Here is a 21,919-nt window from a genome sequence, read left to right on the forward strand (position 1 = left end):
GCTCAGTTCTCTGGAGATAGTCACCAAGGAATCAAAAAAAAAAAAAAAAAAAAAAAAAGAAGGGAAACAAGCCTGGAGGATTATATCCCCAGGCCTGTCTAGAGAACATGGGATCTCAGAGGATCTGGCCATATTCTGCTGCTCTCCTTGCCCTACCCTATAAAGGCGTTGTTTTGCCTTCATTAAAGATCTAATCTGGGGACTTCCCTGGCAGTCCAGTGGTTAAGACTTCACGCTCCCAGTGCAGGGGGCACAGGTTCGATCCCTGTTCGGGGAACTAAGATCCCACATGCATGCCGGTGCAGCCGAAAGAAAGAAAGGAAGGAGGGAAGGAAGGAAGGAAGATCTAATCTGATGGCAGAACCCAAGGAGAGGTTCAGGAGCTGGTGCAAGGTAATTTGTGAGCTGGTGGTCGTTCCATGTTGTCTCAGCACACACAGAGCATATGACACTTGCCCTCTAAATGGGTGACGTAACATTCTGTAAGCAGATAGAGTGGGGTGGGGGGATCCCCAGAAGAAAAGAACCAGATAATAGCTTTTTAACGTAAGAGAAGCCATTTTAGGCCTAAGCCGTTTTGTGATCTAAGCCTTGCCACAATGCTTGCCCTTGAACAGGTCTCAGTATTGATGATCTTAAGAAGTAACAATACTTGGACTTCCCTGGTGGCGCAGTGGTTAAGAATCCGCCTGCAATGCAGGGGACACGGGTTTGAGCCCTGGTCCGGGAAGATCCCACGTGCCGCGGGGCAACTAGGCCTGTGCACCACAACTACTGAGCCTGTGCTCTAGAGCCTGCGAGCCACAACTACTGAGCCCACGCACTGCAACTACTGAAGCCCGCGCGCCTAGAACCCGTGCTCTGCAACAAGAGAAGCCACCGCAAGGAGAAGCCCATGCACCGCAATGAAGAGTAGCCCCTGCTCGCGCAACTAGAGAAAGCCAGCGCACAGCAACAAAGACCCAATGCAGCCAAAAATAAATAAATAAATAAATAAATTAATTAATTTAAAATAAAAGGAAGTAACAATAGCAAAGATAATAAATCAGTTGTAAAGACTCCCAGTTCTGTTTCAATGATAAGAATTAGCCAGAAGCACTTTCTTGAGCCGTTTTGCAGAATTTAACACCCCTCATATGTGCTCAACCACCAGATCAACTAGAACCTGAAGGATGCTGATGTTTCTGACCCTAATGACTTCAAACTAAAGCTTGGACTCTGTCGACCTTTGCCCCAGTTCTGTGCTCCTCTGCTCAAGCCCCTTCAAGAATATGTGTACTATGCCCAAGCCCCTTCATGAGTATGCACCCTTAGCTGAAAACTTCCGCAGTTTTGCTGTTTAAGAAGACACTGCTTTGGGAAAGATCCCTGGTGTTCTCCTTACTTGCTGTAAGTAATAAATCCTTCCTTCCACCTCTCCTTGGCTTGGTTGTGTCTTTTGGCTCAACACACCAAGAGGTGAACCCAGTTGGGGGATAATAATTCTTTTCTTATCTATTCAGTAACCCTTACTGAGTACTCAGGATTAGTCAGTGAGACATGGAAATATATACAGAACTCCCCATCAGTAGGCTAACAAGGGTAGAGAGTTATAGTTAACAAAACTTCAGATGCAAGGGCAACATTGATAAATGGAAGGGAAGCTATTTCCAACTGGGGGTGATCTAAAAAGGACTCCAAAGGGTTGAGCCTTGGAGGATGGCCATAATTTTGACATGTAGAGATTGACGGGGTTTATTGCAGGTGGAGGAAGCAGCACAAAGCAGGATATATAAGGAAAGGAAAGGAAAGCCACTTTATACCTGTGTTATTCATCTCTGGCTTGTCAGTTTCAGCTTCTCCTATACCCATTCCTGCTGCCCTGTCACCAGGCATCAAGCTGGTTGGAACTTTTTACACCCTCACATTCCCCTGAATTCCATACTCACCACATGGAACCATATGCTGCACTTATTTTCTGCCATTTATCATCAGCATAAGAGACAAAAAGTCTAGCTTTCCAAAGGCTAAATAAATTTCCCCTTCTGTTTAGCTTTGGTGGTTTCTGTGGTTTTTAGTTCTGCTGGGATTTATGTCAGAATAGTTCCTCTCCCCTCCCTTTTCCCAAACCATTTTGCTTGTGCTTCCCTTATATGCAGGGTTTTCAGGCAGGATGAGGTAGTGAAAGGCAGCCTTTTCCACAGTGAAATGTTTAATTATAAGAGCTGGTCTTTACCAACCCCTGACCATGCATTATGACCACAATACCAGACATTTCTTTAAGTGTCTTATGTATATTACCTCATTTCTCTTCACACAACTCCATGAGCTACTTATTCAGTCATTCAGCAAATCTTTACTGAGGGCCTCCTCTGTGCCAAGCACTGTGCTAGGTTCTGGGAATAAGGCAGTGGAAAAAAGCCCTGGATCTCTTGCAGCTTATATTCTAGTGAAGATAATAGGCAATAAAAATCAACCAATAAAATATAATGTCAATTTTGTACAAGGTGGTATTAGATAAATAAGTACACCAGAAAGGAAAATATAAAGTAGCAAGTGCTATGAACACAATGAAGCAGGGTAAGGGAATGGACAGAAAACGCCCCCAGGTGTGCATGGTGCTGTTTTTAATCATATGACAAGGGAAAGTCTCCTTGTGGAGGTGATATTTGTGCAGAGACATAAATGATGTAAGGGAGCAGGCATGCACATATCTGAAGGAAGAGTGTCCAGAGTGAGAAAAACACAAGGGCAGAGGCCCTGAGGCAGGAAGGAATTAGATTTTTATGCTAAATCATAGCAGCTAGAAGAGCAGCAAGGGGGCCAGAGTGGGTGAATCAGAGTAAGCAAGGGAAAGAGTAGGAGGGGATGAAGTCAGAGAGGTGGGGAGAAGGAAGGTCAGGTAGGCCTCATGAGCCAAGGAAAGGGTTTTGTTCTAAGTGTGATTGGGAGCCATCAGAGGGTTTGAGCAAGGTGAGTGATATCATGTGGTAAGTTAAAAGATTACTGTGGTTTCTTCATGAAGGAAGGACTGTATAAGGCAAAAACCCAATTAAGCAGAAAATCCAATTAAGGGGCTAGCCAAGGGACAATGGTAGCACAGGAGCTTGGATTAGGGTAGAGGAGAGGGCCAAGGGCAGAGTCCTGAGGCCCTCTAATATTTAGGAGCCTGAAAGAGTCAATGAAAACTGAGAAGTAGCAGCAAATAAGGAACTAGGGAATACTTTCTTAAGCTGGATCCAGAAAGAGTAGAAGTGAAGAAAGCATTTCAAGGAGGAGGGAGTGATCAACTGTGTCAAATGTTGCTAATGGTTCTAGACCAGAGTTTCTCAACCCCGGCACGTATATATTCCGAAGTAATTAAATGAATATCTTGCAGCTTAAGAAATAAAATCTTTCTGCTATTGTTGACGCTCTCTGTGTATCCCTCCCACTCAGAATTCTCCTGGGGGAGGGGCAGGTGGGAGAGGGATGGATTGGGAATTCGGGGTTAGCAGATGCAAACTATTATATATAGAATGGATAAACAACAAGATCCTACTGTATAGCACAGGGAACTATACTCAATATTCTATGATAAACCATAATGGATAAGAATATTTAAAAAAGAATGTATATATATGTATAACTGAATCATTTTGCTGTACAGCAGAAATTAACACAAAATCAACTATATTTCAATTAAAAAATTGAAAAACAGAAGAATTCTCCTCCTGTCATGAGGTAACCACTATTCTGAACATTGTGCTTTCACTACATAGGTGAGTAGCAAAAGAGTTTTTGGGACTTCTCTGGTGGTCCAGTGGTTAAGACTCCGCGCTCCCAATGCAGGGGCCCTGGGTTCAGTCCCAGGTCAGGGAACTAGATCCTGCATGCCGCAAAGGAGATCCCGCACGTGGCAACTAAGACCCGTCACAGCCAAATAAATATATATATATATATATTTTTTTTTAAAAAGAGTTTTTTCCCCTTCTTCTCAAACATGAGCTGTATTATTGCAGCATGTTTGTATGGTGATGGGAATGTTTCAGTAATGAGGGGAAAGCTGATTATGTGGGCGAGATAGGGGATAATTTCAAGAGTCCCATTTCTGTGCAGGTGAAAAGGGATGGGATCCCAGTGCACAGATGGGGTGGGGACCGTGAGCAGGTCAGCTTCTCTGCAGTAACAAGGGGAAGGCATTGAATTCAATAGAGATGCAGGTGGCCTGGGAAATTTGGGGGTGGGACCAAGAGGAAGTTGTTTTCTGAGAGTTTCTGTTTTCTCACTGAGATAGGAAGAAAGGTTGTCATCATATGAAATTGTGGTCTCAGATTTGGGGAATGTGGGAAAATGCAGGCCTGCAGGCCACACTGAAGGCTGAAAGGAAGTGAGACCAGTCGGTATGACTGTGTGTTTTTCCCCCAGACACATTCAGCTCTTGGGTGCAGGTGTGGTGCAGGCAGAGTTGGATTTAACCAGGGATAAAATGTGTTGAAGGGAGAGGGACCAAGAATACAGTGCAAGGCCTGAGAGGCAATTACAGTGTTGAAACTTGGGATCTGCTATTGAGGTAGGTATTGAGGTATTGAGTAGGTATTGAGGTAAGTAAAAAATGAGGGTATCTAGCGGCAAAGAAGAGTGAGAGAGTCAATGAATGGGAGGTCCAGGTGGGGTTGAAGAATTTTTGGAACAGGGGTACTAGGTGAAGGAGGAGGGGTGACATGAAAAGACTGAAGAGATTTTGGAGGGGAGGCAATTATTTATGGTAACCAAGTCTCAAAGATGTGGCACAGGGAGACAGTGGCTGGGGAGGGGGGAAACATCATTGGAGGTGAGGAAGGGAAGGAACTGACGAGGGTGCTGTATGGTTATCTACGTGGATATTGAAGCCACCAAAAATAATGAAATGGTAGAGGTAGATGGCAGAGAGAAAGGCAGTAAGCTAGATACTGAATCTTCACTGAGGATTCAACAAGAGAGTGATGAACCAGAATCGAATCCTGGGGGAATCAGGGCTCCCAATAGCTGTTAGAGGGTCCAAAGACTCTCCTCCTGGAGGATGGAATCTCTGTTGATAGGAGGACAAGAGCCACGGGCATCCTTGCTCTTGGAGGGAGTTGAGGTAAGGTAGGAGGAGAAATGAATTGGAATACGCCTCCCGAGGGAGGAATCTGAGTGAGGTGATGAGATCTTGGAGAAGTCATTTTCATTCACTTCTTTCTCTGCTTAATTCCTTTCCATTCAATGGAGTTCAAAGATTGGTAGAAGAGGTTTTATCTGTCAGGGTCTGAAAACCAGAGATAAGCCAGATTTGGCTCCTGTCTTCAAGTAGCTGACAAGGTAAGGTGAGTACATCAAGATCTCAGCGGGAAGAGATGGGAAAAAATCCAGATAAAGTGAACGATGGGTATGTTTTAGACCCAGATACTTTCTGCTAAAGAAATTTGCTCTGGTTGAAGCCACACCTTTCGGCCTCTCCTCTCTGCGGCGGTCCCTAAAGTGCCTCCAAGCTTGTGATTCCCAACCTTGGCTGGGATCCCGACCTTTGGAATCACCTGGGGATGTCTTTAAAAATATTGACACCTGAGTCTCAAGAGATTGTGATTTAATTGGTTTAGGATGCGACCTGGGGTTTGGGATTTTTAAATGCTCCCCAGATGACTATAATGTACAGCCAGGGGTAAAAATCATGGCTCCAAGGAATGCCTGGAGCTATGTTTAGAAACCCACTGCTTTAGTCCAACCTGTAATAGAGAGAGATTCCTTCCTGCTGGAGTGAAGGGGTCAATTGATCTGAGCCTTGAAGGATAGGTACATTTTAGCCAAGTGAAGAAGCAGATGTGAAGGGAAGGAGAATAGCATGAGCAAAAGCTTAGATGTGGTCTGAAACACATGACAAGCAGCAAAACAATTTGGTTTGTAACAGGCAGAGATTGGAGTAAGAGGTCTTAGATTTGAAGAACAGCTGGGTAAAGATCTGAAGTGGGAATGATGAATAATACAGTTTGGTTCCAGAGAAAGCTGGATGATTTCAAATTATGGCAGAGATTGAAGGCCAGATTAAAATTTTATAAACAGGTGAGTAAACAATAGGGAATATTGAATGGCTTTTGAGCAGTGTGTTAAGGGGCTATGAGAAGTGTATTTAGGGAAGATAATCTGACAGCAGTGTCACGGGAGACTTGGGGTAGGGAGAGGTAGGAAAGAGGGAGACCTGTTAGGGGAGCTGTTGCAATAATCTTAGATGAGGTCATTTTTCCAGCAAGAGTTGGGAAAAAGTTACAGATTCAAAAGACATTGTGATGGCAGAATTGACTGGGCTTGACAGCTCACCAAAAGTAAAGGCAGGAAGGAGATGGAAGAGGCGTCACATTTTCAGATAAGGGCGCCCGGGAAATGGTGCTGTCTACAAAGGTAGGGAAGCAGGTTTTCAGTGGCATTTCATCTGTTTGGTTTGGAACCTGCTGAGTTTAGAGAACCAGCAGCATTGTCCAACCAGCCGTGTTCCACAGGCACCAGAAGAATGTCTGCCTATAAATACATAGGTTGGAGAATGTCTTAGTCAACTTGGGCTGCTGTAACAGAATACCATAAACTGGCTGTCTTATAAACAACAGAAATCGATTTCTCACAGCCCTGGAGGCTGGGAATTCCAAGATTAAGGTGCTGGCAGATTCAGTGTCTGGTGAGAGCTCCTTCTGGTTCATAGACAGCCTTCTTCTAGCTATGTCCTCACATGGTGGAAGGAGCAAGAGAGCTCTCTGGAGTCTCTTTTATAAGGGCACTAATACCATCCATGAGGGCCTACCTTCAAGACCTAATCGTCTCCCAAATGCTCCATCATCACATTGGGGATTAGGCTTCAACATATGAATTTTGGGAAAACACAAACGTTCAGTCTGTAGCAAAGAAGCATCTGGTTACAAATGACGTCTGAGTTTGCAGTGGATGAGATTTTTTCAAGGGAAATTCTCAGAGAAGGGAAAAGAAATCCAGATATAGACACTTAGGGCACAGGAGGTGAAAAAACAGGCCAGGAGAGAGGAGGAGGGATGACTTGAGGTGTGCATATAGGTAGAGGGGAGGAGATAACATGTCCCTGAACCTGGGAAAGTGGGGAATCCAGGGTCAAGGGACAAACGTGGGAGGGTTCAGAGAGGCAGTGTACTGTGAAAATGCCATTGATTTTGGCTCCTGGTAACTTTTGGTCATTGTGTACTGTTTGAAAGAACAATTTCAGTAGAGTTGGGAATTGAAGCGTATTTCAAAGGGTTAAGAAGCAGTGGGTATGAAAGAAAGACATTTCTGACAACAATACACCCTATTCAGCAGGGGGAAAGTGAGTAGGTAGTGAGGACATGCAAGCTGCAGATGTCAGTTCTTTTTTCACGAAAGTGGGTAAGGAAGGCACATGAAACCTGAAACATCCAAAGGAGAACCCATGATTTCCATACTCCATCCCATCCTCATCCCATGTCTCCTATCACAGTGCATGGCTTTCCGTCTAGATTATAAACTTCATGAGCTTCAGTGTTCACACCTGCTGTCTCCGACGATGTCTCACCAGTATCCTGCATGGAATACAGGATAGGACCCTGTCCTGCAGGTGTACAACTGAAGATACCAAGTCCACCGCTTGTGCCCCCTCCCCCTCCCCAAGAGGTCTCCTGGTTGACCTCAGGATAGGAGAGAGCAACTAGCCCCAGGCAGACTTGAGAGGCTATGGACTTCCTCCCTGGCACTCAGCTTTGGTCAGAATGTTTGTGTGCCCTCCCCTCTCCCCCAATTCATATGTTGAAATTCTAATGTGCAATACAATGGTATTAGGAGGTGAGGCCTTTGGGAGGTACTTAGGTCATGAGAGTAGAGCCCTCATGAATGGGATTAGTGCTTATAAAAGAGACCCCACAGAGCTCCCTAACCCTTTTCGCCAAGTGAGGATACAGTGAGAGGTCTACAACCCGGAAGAGGGCCTGCACCTGACCGTGCTGGCACCCTGATCTCAGACTTGCAGTAAATTTCTGTTCTTTATAAGCCATCCAGTGATGGTATTTTTGTTATAGCAGCCCGACTCCCACAGCTCTTTGCTCCCTTTGCCTTCCCTACACTGGTACAACACACCAAGTAGGGCTAATCCAAGTTGTCTGCCACCCTTCAGCCTGCAAGCAGGAAGAGCTATGGGCAGCTGGCATCTTTTCCCTGCCCCATGCCACCCTATCCCTGGCCATCTTTTTCAGAATGGTCTGCCTTCTTTCCTCCTGACTTCCTGGAGTTCTGGGGATAGATCCCTGGGTCTGCTTGTAAATCTTCCCTCTCCAAAGCCTTAAGCCCAGTCTGGTAGGGAGTGGAAAAGGTGTTCTGGGTAAAGAAATCCCTACCAACGATGGATCCCAAGGTCTTCCCCAGTAGGATTCCCAGGGAGGCCCCTTTCCCCCGTATTTGTGTTTGTCTCTCTGGTGTCCTGGGAATCTGTCTCCTCTCACTTTTGTCTCTGTCAGTTTTCTTCCCCCACCTTCCCCACGCCCCCAGAAGGGGAGATGAGGAAAGGTGAAAGGGGAAACCAAAAAAGCAGGGTCTTTGCAAGGCTGCAGTCTTCGGAGTTGCGGGTGATAAATCCACTTAATCTATTTAATATTGGCTTTCAGAAATTCACACACACACTCACACACAGATCAGAACAAGGTGAGGACTACCGAGGGGACGGGGAGGGACCGGCTCCCTCCGGACACTGGAAGGTTTGTACCCTAGGTTCCCTTCTGCCCGGCTGCCCAGGAGTTGGGATAGGAGGAAGGGAGTATTTACAGAGAACGGGGACGTAATCTTCATCCCACGGTGAAGGTTCTGAAACCGGTAACCTCCCAGATCTCATTCCAAAAAAATCAAAAGTAGACAGAGGTTCCGGGATTAGCAAGAAAAGAGGCAGGGATGAGGTGGAGGAGAAACGGAACTGTACTCGCAAAAATGAGAGTGAGCGTGGGGGCGTGGCTACCCTGGGGCTCGGCTCTCGCGCCGGGCGAAGGGGAGGAGTCTGTCAGTAAGCGGGCGAGGCCTGGCGCCACAAACCCAATCACCGGACTGAATCACCCCGCAGGGAAGGAAAAGAAGGCGGAGCCTGCCGACCTGGAGGCGGGGCTTTATCAGAGCCGGGGCGGAGCCTATACAGGAGGCGGGGCTTTAGGGACAAGTTTCCAGGCTGGGGAGCAGTGACCGAGGGAGTTCGGCTGGGGGCGCTGTATTTAGAGGGGGTGGGGGCCTGGAGCGACTGAGGGGTCCGGCATTTGGCCGGAATCCCAGGAAGCGGCGTCCCTGTTAGTGTGGGTTTTGGCGGGGTTCCTGAGGAACTGGATTCGGAGCGTGCTCGCAAGGCGAGAGTTTCCGTAGAGGCCTAGTTTAGGATGTAACCAAGTCCGGTGGCCCCAGAAGCGGGTGTGCAGGGCGCCCGCTGGATCCGCGGCTTGACGGCAAAACGCGCTTGGGAGGTCGAGGGGCGCAGAGTGGGGCCGGGCCGTAGGCGTCCTTACGGATCCCAATAGTTCTCGTGGTGCTGTGCAGCAATGATGATGACTACGGTGAGGATGGTACAGAGCACCATGGCGGCTATGCCCACGGCCAGGGAGATGAAGGAGAAGTTCCGGGCCTCGCGTGAAGCGATCTCGGCTGACACCATGTCTCCGCGGGCCAAGGCCGTGCGCACCTGCGGGGGAGGGTAGGGGAGAGCAGATCAGAGAGCTGCTACCTCGGCCGCACGCCTCAGCCTCCCTCTAAGGTGCTCCCCAAAACGTCCAACACTCCCTGGGGCTAAGAAAGACCCAGTGAGCCCTCCTCTCCATACTCCGCCTCCATTCCCTCCCCCACCCTACCCCCCACACACCTGCACTGCCTTGAAGATGGCAATGATGCCCGTAGGCCAGAAGCAGCAGATGGTGGTCAGCACCGCGATGGGCATGTAGTCATGGGGCGGGCGCCTCGGCTCCAGCAGGGCCAGCCCTGGACCTTGGGGCGGTGGGGGGAGCGTGGAGGTTACTCCCGTTCCCCCCGGGGTCCCGCCGGCATAGGGCTGTGGAAGGAAGGTTGTGGGGAGAGGACGTCACTCTTACCCTCCTTGAGCCCACCAACTTTCCACGTCTGGCAGAGAAAGAGGGTTGTTTCCTTCTTTCAAACCTCCTCTGGACTTTTAGGCTGTTTCCCCTGCCAGGCCTTGATCTTTGACTCCAGCTGACCACCAGACCACTCCCTCCCCCCCGTCCCCCCACCCCCATTCCCAGGCTTTTCCTTAGTCTCTCCTCTCCCTTGGCCCCAGAACGCCGCCTGGTCCCCTGGCCCTGTTTCTCTATCCCACCAGCCCCCAGTGTGTCCCCAATTCCAGGTCCTGTTCCATCCCCCCCTCCCCCCAGGCCCCTGTCCGCGCCGTACTCACCGCGCCCACCGGGTAGACTGGCACGTAGGCAGTGCAAGGCTGCAGCTGTAAGGGGTAACCGGGGGCTACGTAGCCCCCCAGTGGCAGCGTGCCTACCGCTCCAGTGTGCGTGGGCACCACGAAGCCCGGGGCCTGGGCAGTGTGAGCGGGCGCCGGCGGGGGCGGGGCGGCGGCGGCGGGTGGCGGCGGGGGTAGTGGGCCCTCGAAGCGAGTCTCCTGCAGGTAAGGGTCGGGTGGCATGCGGGGCAAGGTAGCGCAGCCGGGTGGGGGTACCCCAGCGGCCGGGCCGGGCGGGATGTGATGTGGAGGCCTCGGCAGGGTGGCGGAGGACGAGGGACCGCGCTGAGCGGAGGCCCCGGAAGCCAGGCCCCCTGCCCCTAAGCGCGGGAGGGTGGCGGTGCCAGACTGGTGGTAGTGGTGGTGGTGGTGATGGTGCGAGGAAGGGGCTGTCTGTGGGGGCGGGGCGGGAGGTTCGGCCGGGGGCTGGGGGGCATTGTAGGGTGGTGGAGAGGTGTGAGGGACTGAGTCGGGGAGGCCTGGGGGCGGTGAGCAGAGGTGTGGGGAGAGATAAGACAGACGAGATAAGGAGGGGCAGGGGGAGACACAGAGGGTCAGGGATGGAGGAAGATAATGGGAGAGACAGAGAGGAGATGGGTGAGAAGCCATCTCTCATTCTTGGGGCAGCAGAGAGGTTGTATCTAGGCCATCAGCTCCCCCCCCCCCGCCCCCGTTTTTCAATCTAGTTTTGAGGTCATAACTCTCTTCTGCTCCTCTCCCTTCTTCAGCAATGGGCACACAGCTTTAACCTGCAGACCCAAACTCATATGCTCCTTGGCTTATGGCTGCCTTTGGGCTAGCCTATGCGAGCTAGCCCTGTGTGTGCACGTGTGTAGACATGCAACACTGTGTTAACATGTGCTCAGTTCAACAGTTGTATAAACACATGTAGGATAACATGTTCCTCTCTGCCCTTCCTTCAGTGGGGAGGGGGTTCCCTAGTCCCTTTGGGAGTCTCAGTACCACTTTTAGGACAGATTAAAGAAGGGTCCTCTGGATTTTACTCCCCTGGCAAGCCCCATCTGATCATCTCTCCATATTTCCCCATTGGATGTCTCCATGCGAGCCAGTGTCATCTGTCCATCTGTCACTTGCAGTGATGCTACCCATGCAGTACCTGGCTGATGCTACTCCACTCTTGTACTTCCCTCACCCTCTTAACCTGCCCCCCTAACCCATGTTGTTGGCAACGGACTGAGGCTGAGACTGGCAGGAGGAAAGGAAGAGAAGGGAGGGATATAAAAAGAGGAGGGGGTTTGGGGGTCGGGGTGTGGAGAGCTGGATACAAGGGGAATGAAACAGAACCAACCGCTAGGGAGGGGTAAGGGAGGTGGGGGGGGGGGAGAGTCAGGAGACACTGGAGAGGGCTGGAGGTTTTGTTGTTGTTTTCTACCTGACTTTTCGGATGACATGCCTGCTGTCTCGCTGGGACAGGATCCGTGCAACCGGAGTCTGGAGTCAGGGTCCCTGGCTAGCACCGGAGTCTGGGTGCGCAGATTGCGCAGCCGGCAGCAGCGCAGAGATGGAGAGATGAAGACTGTGGCGGCGGGGGGCGGAGGGAAAGCAGGGAGGGGGGGAGCTTAAAGGGACCGAGGCGAGGGAGGGGGAAACCTCCAGACGTATCCCCACTCGGTCTCTCTCCGCTTTTGGACTACATCTCGCCTCCTCTCACCCCGGCATTCAAGCCCCCAGTTTGGGCTCCTTTGGAGTTGTCATGGAAACTGGGAGGCAAGCAAGACCAGGCAACGCGGGTGGTACTAAGGGAAGGAAGGAGGGAGAAAGAACTCTCCAGAGTCTTCCCCTCCAAGACTGGCCGTAGTGATTATATTGTGGGAGGCAGCGAGCAGGTGCTCAGTGGATTCAATACCCCAGTTCCATCTGGATCTTGTTCACCCCAGTCAGGCCTCCCCCTCCTCAGCTTCCCTCAGAGTCTCTGTAAGATCTCAGGATCTTCTCCCAAATCCTTGGCTCTTAGTTTTCCCCCTGTAGGAGAGATGACTGTATGAGAGAGAACCGTAAAAACAAAAACAAACAAACAACAAACAACAAACCAAAACAAAACAAAATATAGAGAGAGAGAAAACCGTGTGCAGAGTTGAGGCCGGCCATGGCCTGAAAAGTTCCCAGGGTTATGACCTCGACCTGCCACCCTGGCCTGGGATGAATCGAGAGGTAAAGTGAGAGGCTCTGGTCTATAGCAGTTCAGAGGTAGGAGGCCTGTGGTGTGTTGGGGGCTGGGGGTTGCAGGGTAGGACGAAGAGGAAGCTTGGGGGATATATAGATACCTTTCCTCTCCAGGATGAAGGAGCTGAAGCCCGCTGGGAGGAGGGGATGGATCAACTGCTCATTGCTGGCAGCTCGGTTTGGGAATACGTGCTTGGTCCCCCTTCCCCCCTTTACTTATTGGGCTTCTTAGGGTTTCCAGGGCCCTCAGTGTTCAGATCCATTCCTGAAATCCCACCCACCCACCACCCCCGCCAAGACGCAGCGCCATTGCCTGAGTCGACCTGGGGGCACAGCAGTAACTGCAGTCTTTTTATTTTGCTTATTGTATCTTGGGAGCTTGTACGTGGGGATGGGGGCTGAAGATCAGCAGTCAGCCAAGATTGACCAGAGTTGGGCTTTTTGCAAAAACGTAACTGGGAGTCATTATTACCCACCCCACCTTCCCGCTTTAGACTAGTACTTCCCGGCCCCCGTCTGAGGCAGTCGCTCTCCGGAGCTCTGTCCTTCCCCTCCGACTCCAGGCAGAAACGACAGAGCTGTAAGAGAGGCGCTTGCCAGGGCGATTCCCAGGCCCCAGAGATTTAGATCACAGCCCCATACCGCTCACTCTGGCTTCTAAGGCGTTCGCGTGAGCCCCTAACCCACTACCGCCACCCCCTCCTCTACACAACTCGGGGCGAAAGTTGGTTTTATTGGGAGAGACTTAGACTGGCAAAGACCTTGTGAATAGAGAGAGGAATTCAGAGAAGCTGCGATTTTTTTTTTTTTATTTTTTAAATCAAGGGAAACGTCTTTAAATGCTAAGTAAAAGCCCTAACCCGGGCACCTGGGTATCGGTAGGGGTCACAGGCGGAGAGGTGCGGGACGCCTGGAGTTCAGAAGTCCAGACCGGGTGGGAAGGTCTGAGTAAGGAGCCGCCCACAAGGAGTTCCAAGTTCAGGGCGGGGTTGTGGAGTCGCTCTGGTGGAAAGACTCATCCGAAAGCAAACGAGCCCGTCAGCGCTGCCCTAGGGGCCCTCCGCCTCTGGGGGGCGGGGGGTGTGTGTCACAGATGGGCCCCGGAGTAGAGTAGGGCAGAAGAAACTGGGCCAAGCTGCACTTTTACCTCGAGGGGCCTCGAGGGCTCTCCGTGACTCTGGAGACAAGGGCACTACACGCACTTCAGGATGAAGAGTTGTAAGACGCAGATCCGGCGCGGGCGGGAGGGAGGGGCTTAGGAGTAGGGTCCGCCTGGGCTACCTTCAGCCCTCATCAGACGGACGACGAAATGCGAAGGACTGCCTTTCCCCAGTCTGTTCTCCCAGCGCCTCCTTGGGGAAAGAGAACTCCGTGTTCCGTTGCGGAGCCGGACGCCTGAATTGGGAAGTAGGGCGAATCAAGGCCGGGAAATGGGACCCTTGGGTCGCTGCTGCCGCAGGGACTGAAGAGGCAGTCTCTCAATTCCCAGGACATGTTTGCTGCTTCTGCCTCTCCCCGCCGGTCTAAATGGATCGCTCCACCTATTTCCTCCCCCGCTCTTTGGGCGCAATGGATTGTTCCATTGCCCCTCCAGTCTCCGGCCTGCGTTGCGGGGGACACTGGCACGGTTGGTAGGGAAAGCCCCGGACGTGACGGCTGAGTGCGACCCTGAGCAGCCTCCCCTCTCCCATCCGGTCATTCCCCTGCGCGCGTTCTCCTTACACCCCTCCCCTCCCCCACGTGGGTTCCAAGCTGCAGGGAAGTAAACAGAGGGCAGAGCGAGGCTCACGGACCCAGGCCTGGTGGGAGTTTGCACTCTCCAGGGGTCCTGCGCTGCTGCTCAGGGGTCTTTCTTGCAAAACCCCGGTCTTGCATGGCTGGGATGATGCATTAGGAAGATGCTGGCCTGGGGACAGAGTCCCCGTTGAGTTAGGGACAGGGCTTGGGTGAGCGTCAGTGCGTCTACAATGTGGTTGGGGGGTGTGTTTGTGGGGAGAGGACTAGAGTAATAGTAGGATATTTTGTGACAAGGACCTGGTGTGGGAACGGGCAGGGGAGGCTTGATTTCCGGCGTCTGTTCGGAAGGCAGGGGGTGTTGTCATCTCTCTCACAGGCCCTCATCGCCCCCTTCTCAGGCGGGAGCATGCTGGGGCTCCCGGGGCTGCGGCTCCCCCCGGCGGGGTTCCTGCTCCTGTTGCCATTCCTGCTGCTGCTGCTGTTGCCCGCAACCCCCGCGCCCCATCGGGCTTCCTACAAGCCGGTCATCGTGGTGCATGGGCTCTTTGACAGCTCGTACAGCTTCCGCCACCTGCTGGAATACATCAACGAGGTCTGGCAGGGGACCCACGGTTGTGGGGCGTTGGTGGCGTCTTCAGAGGCTGGGGAAGGAGAATGGGGAACTGAACGCTGGGCCTGCCAACTTCCTCGGGGAGCTGGTGCTGGCGTGGGGAAAGTCTGGGGACGAGAGATCCTTGGTTCTAGCAGGGCACAGTAGGCATGTGGGCGCTGGCCAGGGGGCGGTGTGGAGGGGCTTCATCGTCCATCCCCGGTTGGGGCATTGCCCCCTTCCCACAGACACACCCTGGGACTGTGGTGACAGTGCTCGATCTCTTCGATGGGAGAGAGAGTTTGCGGCCCCTGTGGGAACAGGTGCAAGGGTTCCGAGAGGCTGTGGCCCCCATCATGGCAAAGGCCCCTCAAGGGGTGCATCTCATCTGCTACTCACAGGGTAGGCACCCTCCCCCACCCCAGCTCCTAAGCCCTATCTGAGGCTTGATCCTTATCTGAGGGACACTGCCTAGTGTTCCCTTTTTTGAGCCACATTGCTTCAGCCAGAGCCCTGATACTTGAGCCCTCCTTTCCTGACTTCCCTCAGTACCTGGGTCTTACCTCTGTGTGTGTCCTGAGTGGGAGGGAGGCTCCCTGCACTGCTGCCCCTTTCTTTGCCCATTACCCATGGTTCTTGGACACAAAAGGTAGTGGGACAGTAAAAAGCACCCTACAGTTAGTTGGGACACCCGGTATCGAATTCTGGCTCTGTCACGTACATGACGTGGATGTTTTGACACAAGGTGTGTGCCTTCTCTGGGCCTCAGTTTCCTTTAGGTACACTGTGTGTGTGTGGGGTGTGGACGGGGGGCAATGTTGGCCCGGCTGTCCCTAAGTCCCTGCCCAATGTGGTGTTCTGCCTGCAGGGGGCCTGGTATGCCGGGCACTGCTCTCTGTGATGGATGAACACAATGTGGATTCTTTCATCTCTCTTTCCTCTCCACAGATGGGACAGTATGGAGGTGAGTGGGCACTGTGGGCTCCATAGGGGGGGCCCTGAGTCTTGAGGGCACAAGTTTGGAGCCACCTGGCACTGCTGTTCTCTTGCCAGACACGGACTATTTGAAGTGGCTGTTCCCCACCTCCATGAGGTCTAACCTCTACCGCATCTGCTATAGCCCCTGGGGCCAGGAATTCTCCATCTGCAACTACTGGCATGGTGAGTAGGACCTGCCAAACTGGGGCCTCCATGGAAAGGGCATCCTGGAGGATAGGGCCTGCTGCTCCCACCTCTACCATAACCAACAGCAATGATAATGATAACTTAACCGTTATTGAGCACTTACTATGTGAACAGGCATTGTTCAAAATGCTTTATGTGTATCACCTTATTTGCCTTAGAGAGTATAGCCTGCTGCAGGGTTTGGCCGACTGTATCCTTAAAGGGCCAGATAGTAAATATTTTGGGTTTTGCAGGCCGTACAGTCTCTGTCACAACCACTCAGTTCTGCCACAGTCATGTGAAAGCAGCCATATATTGTATGTAAATGAATGAGTGTGTCTGTGTTGGCGATAAAATTTATTTACAGAAACAAGCAGTGAACTGGATTTGGCTAATGAGTCACAGTTTGCAAACGCCTGGTATAGTTTTTAAGACCATGGATACTGCTGGGTCCAGACTGCTTGGGTTTGAAGCCTGGCCCTGCGGCATGACTTTGGGCAAGTTACTCAACATTTCTGTGACTCAATTTTCCTCATCTGTATAATGATATAGTACATACCTTATAGGGTGGTTATGAGGATTAAATAAATTAATGAATGTAATGTACTTGGAACAGTATCTGGCTCATAGTAGGTGTTAGAAAAAGATGTTTGCTATTATGTTTACAATTATGGCTACTATTATATTACTATTCGCCTTGTCTATTACTTTAGCCTCCTGATTGGTCTTCCAGCCTCTGGTCTTGCCTCTTCTCCCTGCTTCTCTGACAACCTTTCTAACTGCTGTTTGTACCCAGACCCCCACCATGATGACTTGTACCTCAATGCCAGCAGCTTCCTGGCCCTGATCAATGGGGAAAGAGACCATCCCAATGCCACTGGTAAGACCCCAGGCTCCTACCCTGGTCCCATTTTCTGCTTCTCTGACCCCCTGTGTTCCCCTCTCCAACCTGGCCTGACCCCTGTGACTGACTCAGGCTCTCTTCTTCCCACCCTGCAGCTTGGCGGAAGAACTTTCTTCGTGTGGGCCGCCTGGTGCTGATTGGGGGCCCTGATGATGGTGTCATTACCCCCTGGCAGTCCAGGTAATAAGGGACTGTGTGGCCTGAAGATTGGCTAAGGACACCCCAGCCCCCACCAATCTTTATCTCATTTCTAAAACTGGCCTGCTCCTTCCACTGTTCAGTTAATACCGCTACCCTCCATTCATCTTGTCACCCAAGACCAAAACCTGGGAGTCATCTCCTAGCCTCTTATATGTAGCCAGTCACTAAGCCCTGCTGACTCTACTAGGTAGAGTCTGCTTGCTCTCCATCCCTACCAACCCCCCTTTGTAAAAACTTTTAACTTTGAAATATTTACAGATTCATAGGAAGCTGCAAAGATAGTTTAGAGAGGTCCCGTGTATCCTTCACCCAGTTCCCCCCAATGGTTGCATCCTATGTAACTATAGCACAATATCAAAACCAGGACTATGACATTGGTACGTGTATATAGTTCCATATGCCATGTAATCACATTTCCTACCACCTCTTTTACTTACCTGGACTACTGTAATAGCCTCCAGCCTCGTCCCCTCTATCCTATTCCTCAGGAAAATCCATGGCTTCATGGCACTATGTGCCTGCCTTTGATCATCATGAGTGATCTGAAATGTCACCTGATCTACTTTAGTCACTCAACAAATACTCTGTGTGCCTAGGCACTGTTCTGGGTCCTGGGGATGCAGTAGTAAATGAAAGAGAAGTCCATGGTGTTATGTAGCTTACATTCTTGTGGGGGAGACAGACAATAAATGTAAATCTATATGCCAAGTGGTGATAAAATAAGGCAGGGGAAGGGATTAGAGGATGGCCAGGGCCTATATTAGCTGGTGGCCAGAGAAGTCCTTCTGGAAGAGTTGCCATCTGAGCAGAGACTGAAGGAAGTGAGGGAAAGAGTTGTGATCAAACTGGGGGAAGAACAACCCAGGGGAGAGGAGTAGCACCTGCAAAGGCCCTGGGGCATGTCTGAGGAATAAAGAGGCCCATATGGCTACAGTGCAGGGAGCTACGGAGAGGGTGGGAGAGGAGGTGAAAGAGGTAGCAGGGAGCCAGTTACAGAAAGCCTTTGTGGGGCAAAGTAAGCCCCCCCCCTTTTTTTCCTGAAATATACACAACATAAAATTTTACCATTTTTAAGTGTATAGTTCGGTGGCATCAAGTCCATTCACATTCTTGTGTAAGCATCACCACTATTTATCTCCAGAACCTTTTTTTCCTTCAAATTGAAACCCCATAACCCTTTAAAGAATGGTAACTCCCTCATCCCTGCCACTCCCTGGCCCCTGGCAACCATGGCCCTTGATTTTTGAAAATTCTGAATGAGACACATTGAACACATTGGAAGGTTTTAAGTGAATGAGTAACATGCCTTATAATAGTTAGAGATGGGATTTATTTTTATCTCATTTCAAACTATCCTGTGAAGATAATAATGGCTCAAGGTTATATAGCACCTTTTATGTCCCAAAGCATTATTCTAAGTACTTTTCAAATAAAGCTCATTTAATTCTCACAACAACCCTATAGGGTAATTACTATTATCCTCTTTTGACATATAAGGAAACTAAAGTACAAAGAGATTAAATAACCTGCCTACATTCATAGAGTTACTAAGTGGTCAAGTCAGGCTGTCTGACTTAACCACAATGTTTTGCTTCCTCTCTACAAAGGAGGTGTTCTTATACAGGGCAAAGAAGATAAGCAACATGATCAACCACACACAGTGGGGAGTGTGTGGCAGAGCCGGAGTTTAAATCCAGGTCTTTGTGCCCCTACTGCTTTCCTACCGTATGAAATCCAGCCCTTCAACAAGGCCTCCAGGCCTCCAACCCAGCACCCCACGCACCCAGCTGTGCCTTACCTCTGTGCTGCTCTTGCTGTTCCATTTGCCTGGGACAGCCTTCCTTAGTCCAGGGTAATCGCTGGGAAGCCTTTGTTGATGCTCTGAAACTAGGGTAGTAGCCTCTCCTCTTTGCTCCCATAGCCCATATTGACATTTGTTCAGTTATTTATGGCCTGTGTCCACTCAGTGCCCATGCCAGTTAAATATTCTTAATTTAAAAAAAATTAAGAACTTTTTATTTTGAAATAATTTCATACTCAAGAAATTACCAAAGTGGTACAAAGCAATCTTGTATCCTCTTCACCTAGATTTCCCAAATGTTAACATCTTACCGAGTTTACATTAGCATCCTCTCTCTCTCCCTCCCTCTCTCTCTCTCTCTCCATATATACATATACACACATATATATGTACGGAGTATGTGTTTGAACCATTTGAGAGCAGGTTGCATGATATCCCTTCACCCTTGAAAACTTCAGTATGTCAGTGTCTATTTTCTATGTACAGGACATTCTTTTACATATCCACAATACAATGATCAAAATCAGGAAATTAACATTGATACAGTACTCTGTAGACCTTATCCAAATTTTCCCAATTGTCCTTATAGAAAAAAATCCAGTGCAAGATCCAACCCAGGATCCCGTGTTGCATTTAGTTGTCATGTCTCTTTAGTCTCTTTTAATCTGGAATACTTCCTTGGTCTTTGTACACGACCTTGATATTTTTGAAGCGTATGAGCCAGCTATTTTATAGAATGTCCCTCTGTTTGGGTTTGTTGGCTATTTCCTCATGATTAGATTCAGATTATGCATTTTTGATGGGAATTCTGCAGAAGTGATGCTGTACCCTCAGTGCATCACCTCATGAGGTACATGATACCCAGTTAAATATTGGTATTTTGAGTGTCCTCCTTGCTGCTTGTGTCCTCAACAGGCCATGAGTTCCTGAAGGACCCTAGCCCACCCTGATTTTCTCCAGCTCTCCTGATAACCTCCCCCTTACCCCCCAATCTTTTTGTAGCTTCTTTGGTTTCTATGATGCAAATGAGACGGTCTTGGAGATGGAGGAGCAACTGGTGAGTTCATTGGAATTACTTTCCCTTTCTGCGCGCACTGTCCCAGCTGTCTGTGGCTCTCTCTGCCACTGACACGGGAGTTGAAAGGTTCACCCTGTGGGGAGGGGGTCTGGGACATGAGCAGGAACTTACTCTGTCCTCCCTATGTCTTTCTTCCATGCCCCTTTGCCCACCTTGAAGGTTTATCTGCGGGATTCTTTTGGGTTGAAGACGCTCCTGGCTCGGGGGGCCATAGTGAGGTGTCCAGTGGCTGGGATCTCCCACACGGCCTGGCACTCCAACCGTACCCTTTATGAGACCTGCATTGAACCTTGGCTCTCCTGAGGGATCCCTCAGGAACCCCCCAGCCCGGAGACCAAGTGGTAGCCTTGGATGTCAGGCCCTGGTGTGCCCGTGACCACCTCATTGCTCCCCCACTGCCCCCACCAACCAGGGCTCCCAGGGCCCCTTCCTCCGCTCCTCTGTGAACGACAAATCCTGGTCTCCGCCATCTCGTGTCCTCTCGTCTGGGGCTTGCTCCGAGCTCTCCCGTCCTCTTAAGGCCAAGCGTGGCGAGTGAGAAAGCGGGTTAACTCATGGCTGCTCCTACTGCTGCTCCGCGTCTCTGGCTGGAGACGGAGGACCCAGCCCCTGCCCACCACAGGGGTCTCCTTCCAGGCCACTCAGGACATTTTTAGCTTCTGTTTTCCCCATGTTCGCTGTTCGTCTGAACTCCCCTGTTGTGAGCCCTCCCAACCCCCAGGAAGGACCACCCATGAGAGTGGGGTTCCGAGGCTCCCCTATGGGGACATTTCCGTTCTTGAAGTGTCAGTGTTGGGGAATATCTGTGGCCTGTGAGGCCCATCTCAGGTTTGGGGATCCCCCAGTCCCTATGTTCAGTATTGGGGTGCCCTTGGGGAGCCCAGTTTCTTTGAGGCTCCAGCCCCTCTTTTAGCTACCCTTGAATGGGTGTTACCCCCGTATTTATGGAAATAAAGTTCCATTTACTCAGTTTGGCTTGACTCATTTCCAGGTGAGGGAGACCTGGCTCCCCAAGGAGGGTGGGGATGGAGAGCCTGAGGCTCGGGTGCCCGGATGCCTGGTCTGGGGTGGGACCCCCTTGGTGTTTCCGCTCTCTCAATGCCCATTCTGTGTGGGTTCCTGATTCTCTGCGGGTTCTTTCCTGCTGAGGACAATTCTCTTCCTGTCCCAGCCTGTGATTGGGGGGCTGAGCCCAGGGCTCTAGTGGTTTGGGCCCCAGCCTCATGGGTGGAATGCGCCAGCCACCCCCAGGCTAGACGAGGGGGCTAAGGGTCAGGGTGGGCATTTGTGGTGCCCCTTTTTGACCTTTGTAGGCCAGAGCTGGGTGAGGGGCTGGACAATGAGCCTCCTCTTCCTCGAAAGAAGGAATCTTGGTGGAGACAATAAGGCCCTGTCTGCTCTGGCATGGGGGGCGGTGGCTGACTCAACTTTGCATACCCCCCACCAGGCCCTAACAAATGTCATCAAGAAATGGGGGCAATTTTCCCTTTACTGCCCTGGACAGTCCCCACTACACCCTTCTTTCTCTCCTCATCTGATCTTGCCTTTTCTCCCATGACTTGACCCCACTTAGTTCTCTGCCAGCTCTGCCTTTTCCTGCCCCTCAGCTCTTCCCTAGTCTGTGTTGGGTTGAAGCGTGGAGGGCAAGGGCCAGGGGTACTGCTGGTGTTTAAAGCTAGTAGTCTCTGCTGATTTGGGGGAGTTCCAAAAATAGGGGGCCTCATAGGGTTGAGAAGAGACTTCTAAGGGGCCCTTTGCTTGGCTGGGGGGGGGTGAAGGTAGTGGGATCTGGACCCCACTGAACTGACCAAGCTCCAGCTGTGGAG

At 50.8% G+C, this 21,919-nt stretch overlaps 2 protein-coding genes across 9 annotated transcripts; one reads left to right on the plus strand and one right to left on the minus strand.

The window, feature by feature from the left end:
* Positions 1–9,381: 9,381 nt before the first annotated feature.
* Positions 9,382–12,889, minus strand: PRRT1 (proline rich transmembrane protein 1). The gene is made up of 4 exons (XM_082413803.1): positions 11,829–12,889; positions 10,379–10,914; positions 9,833–10,018; positions 9,382–9,655 (listed from the first exon to the last, which is right to left on the minus strand). Exons 1-4 carry the CDS (start codon positions 11,845–11,847, stop codon positions 9,479–9,481), a joined length of 918 nt encoding a protein of 305 aa, XP_082269929.1. The 5' UTR covers positions 11,848–12,889; the 3' UTR covers positions 9,382–9,478.
* Positions 12,890–13,361: 472 nt separating this feature from the next.
* Positions 13,362–21,063, plus strand: PPT2 (palmitoyl-protein thioesterase 2). Of its 8 annotated transcripts, none has more exons than XM_082413796.1 (9): positions 13,373–14,250; positions 14,755–14,948; positions 15,194–15,347; positions 15,814–15,909; positions 15,999–16,106; positions 16,906–16,989; positions 17,109–17,193; positions 20,018–20,072; positions 20,253–21,063. In XM_082413796.1, exons 1-9 carry the CDS (start codon positions 14,112–14,114, stop codon positions 20,394–20,396), a joined length of 1,059 nt encoding a protein of 352 aa, XP_082269922.1. In that variant the 5' UTR covers positions 13,373–14,111; the 3' UTR covers positions 20,397–21,063. The 8 variants fall into 8 exon arrangements, with proteins under 8 accessions (XP_082269928.1, XP_082269922.1, XP_082269921.1 ...); XM_082413795.1 differs by having other exon boundaries at positions 13,373–14,246; positions 14,733–14,948; XM_082413801.1 differs by having other exon boundaries at positions 13,373–13,837; positions 14,733–14,948.
* Positions 21,064–21,919: the final 856 nt, after the last annotated feature.

The sequence above is a fragment of the Balaenoptera physalus genome (genome assembly GCF_965194825.1).
Source record: "Balaenoptera physalus genome assembly, chromosome: 11".
Lineage (NCBI taxonomy): Eukaryota > Metazoa > Chordata > Mammalia > Artiodactyla > Balaenopteridae > Balaenoptera > Balaenoptera physalus.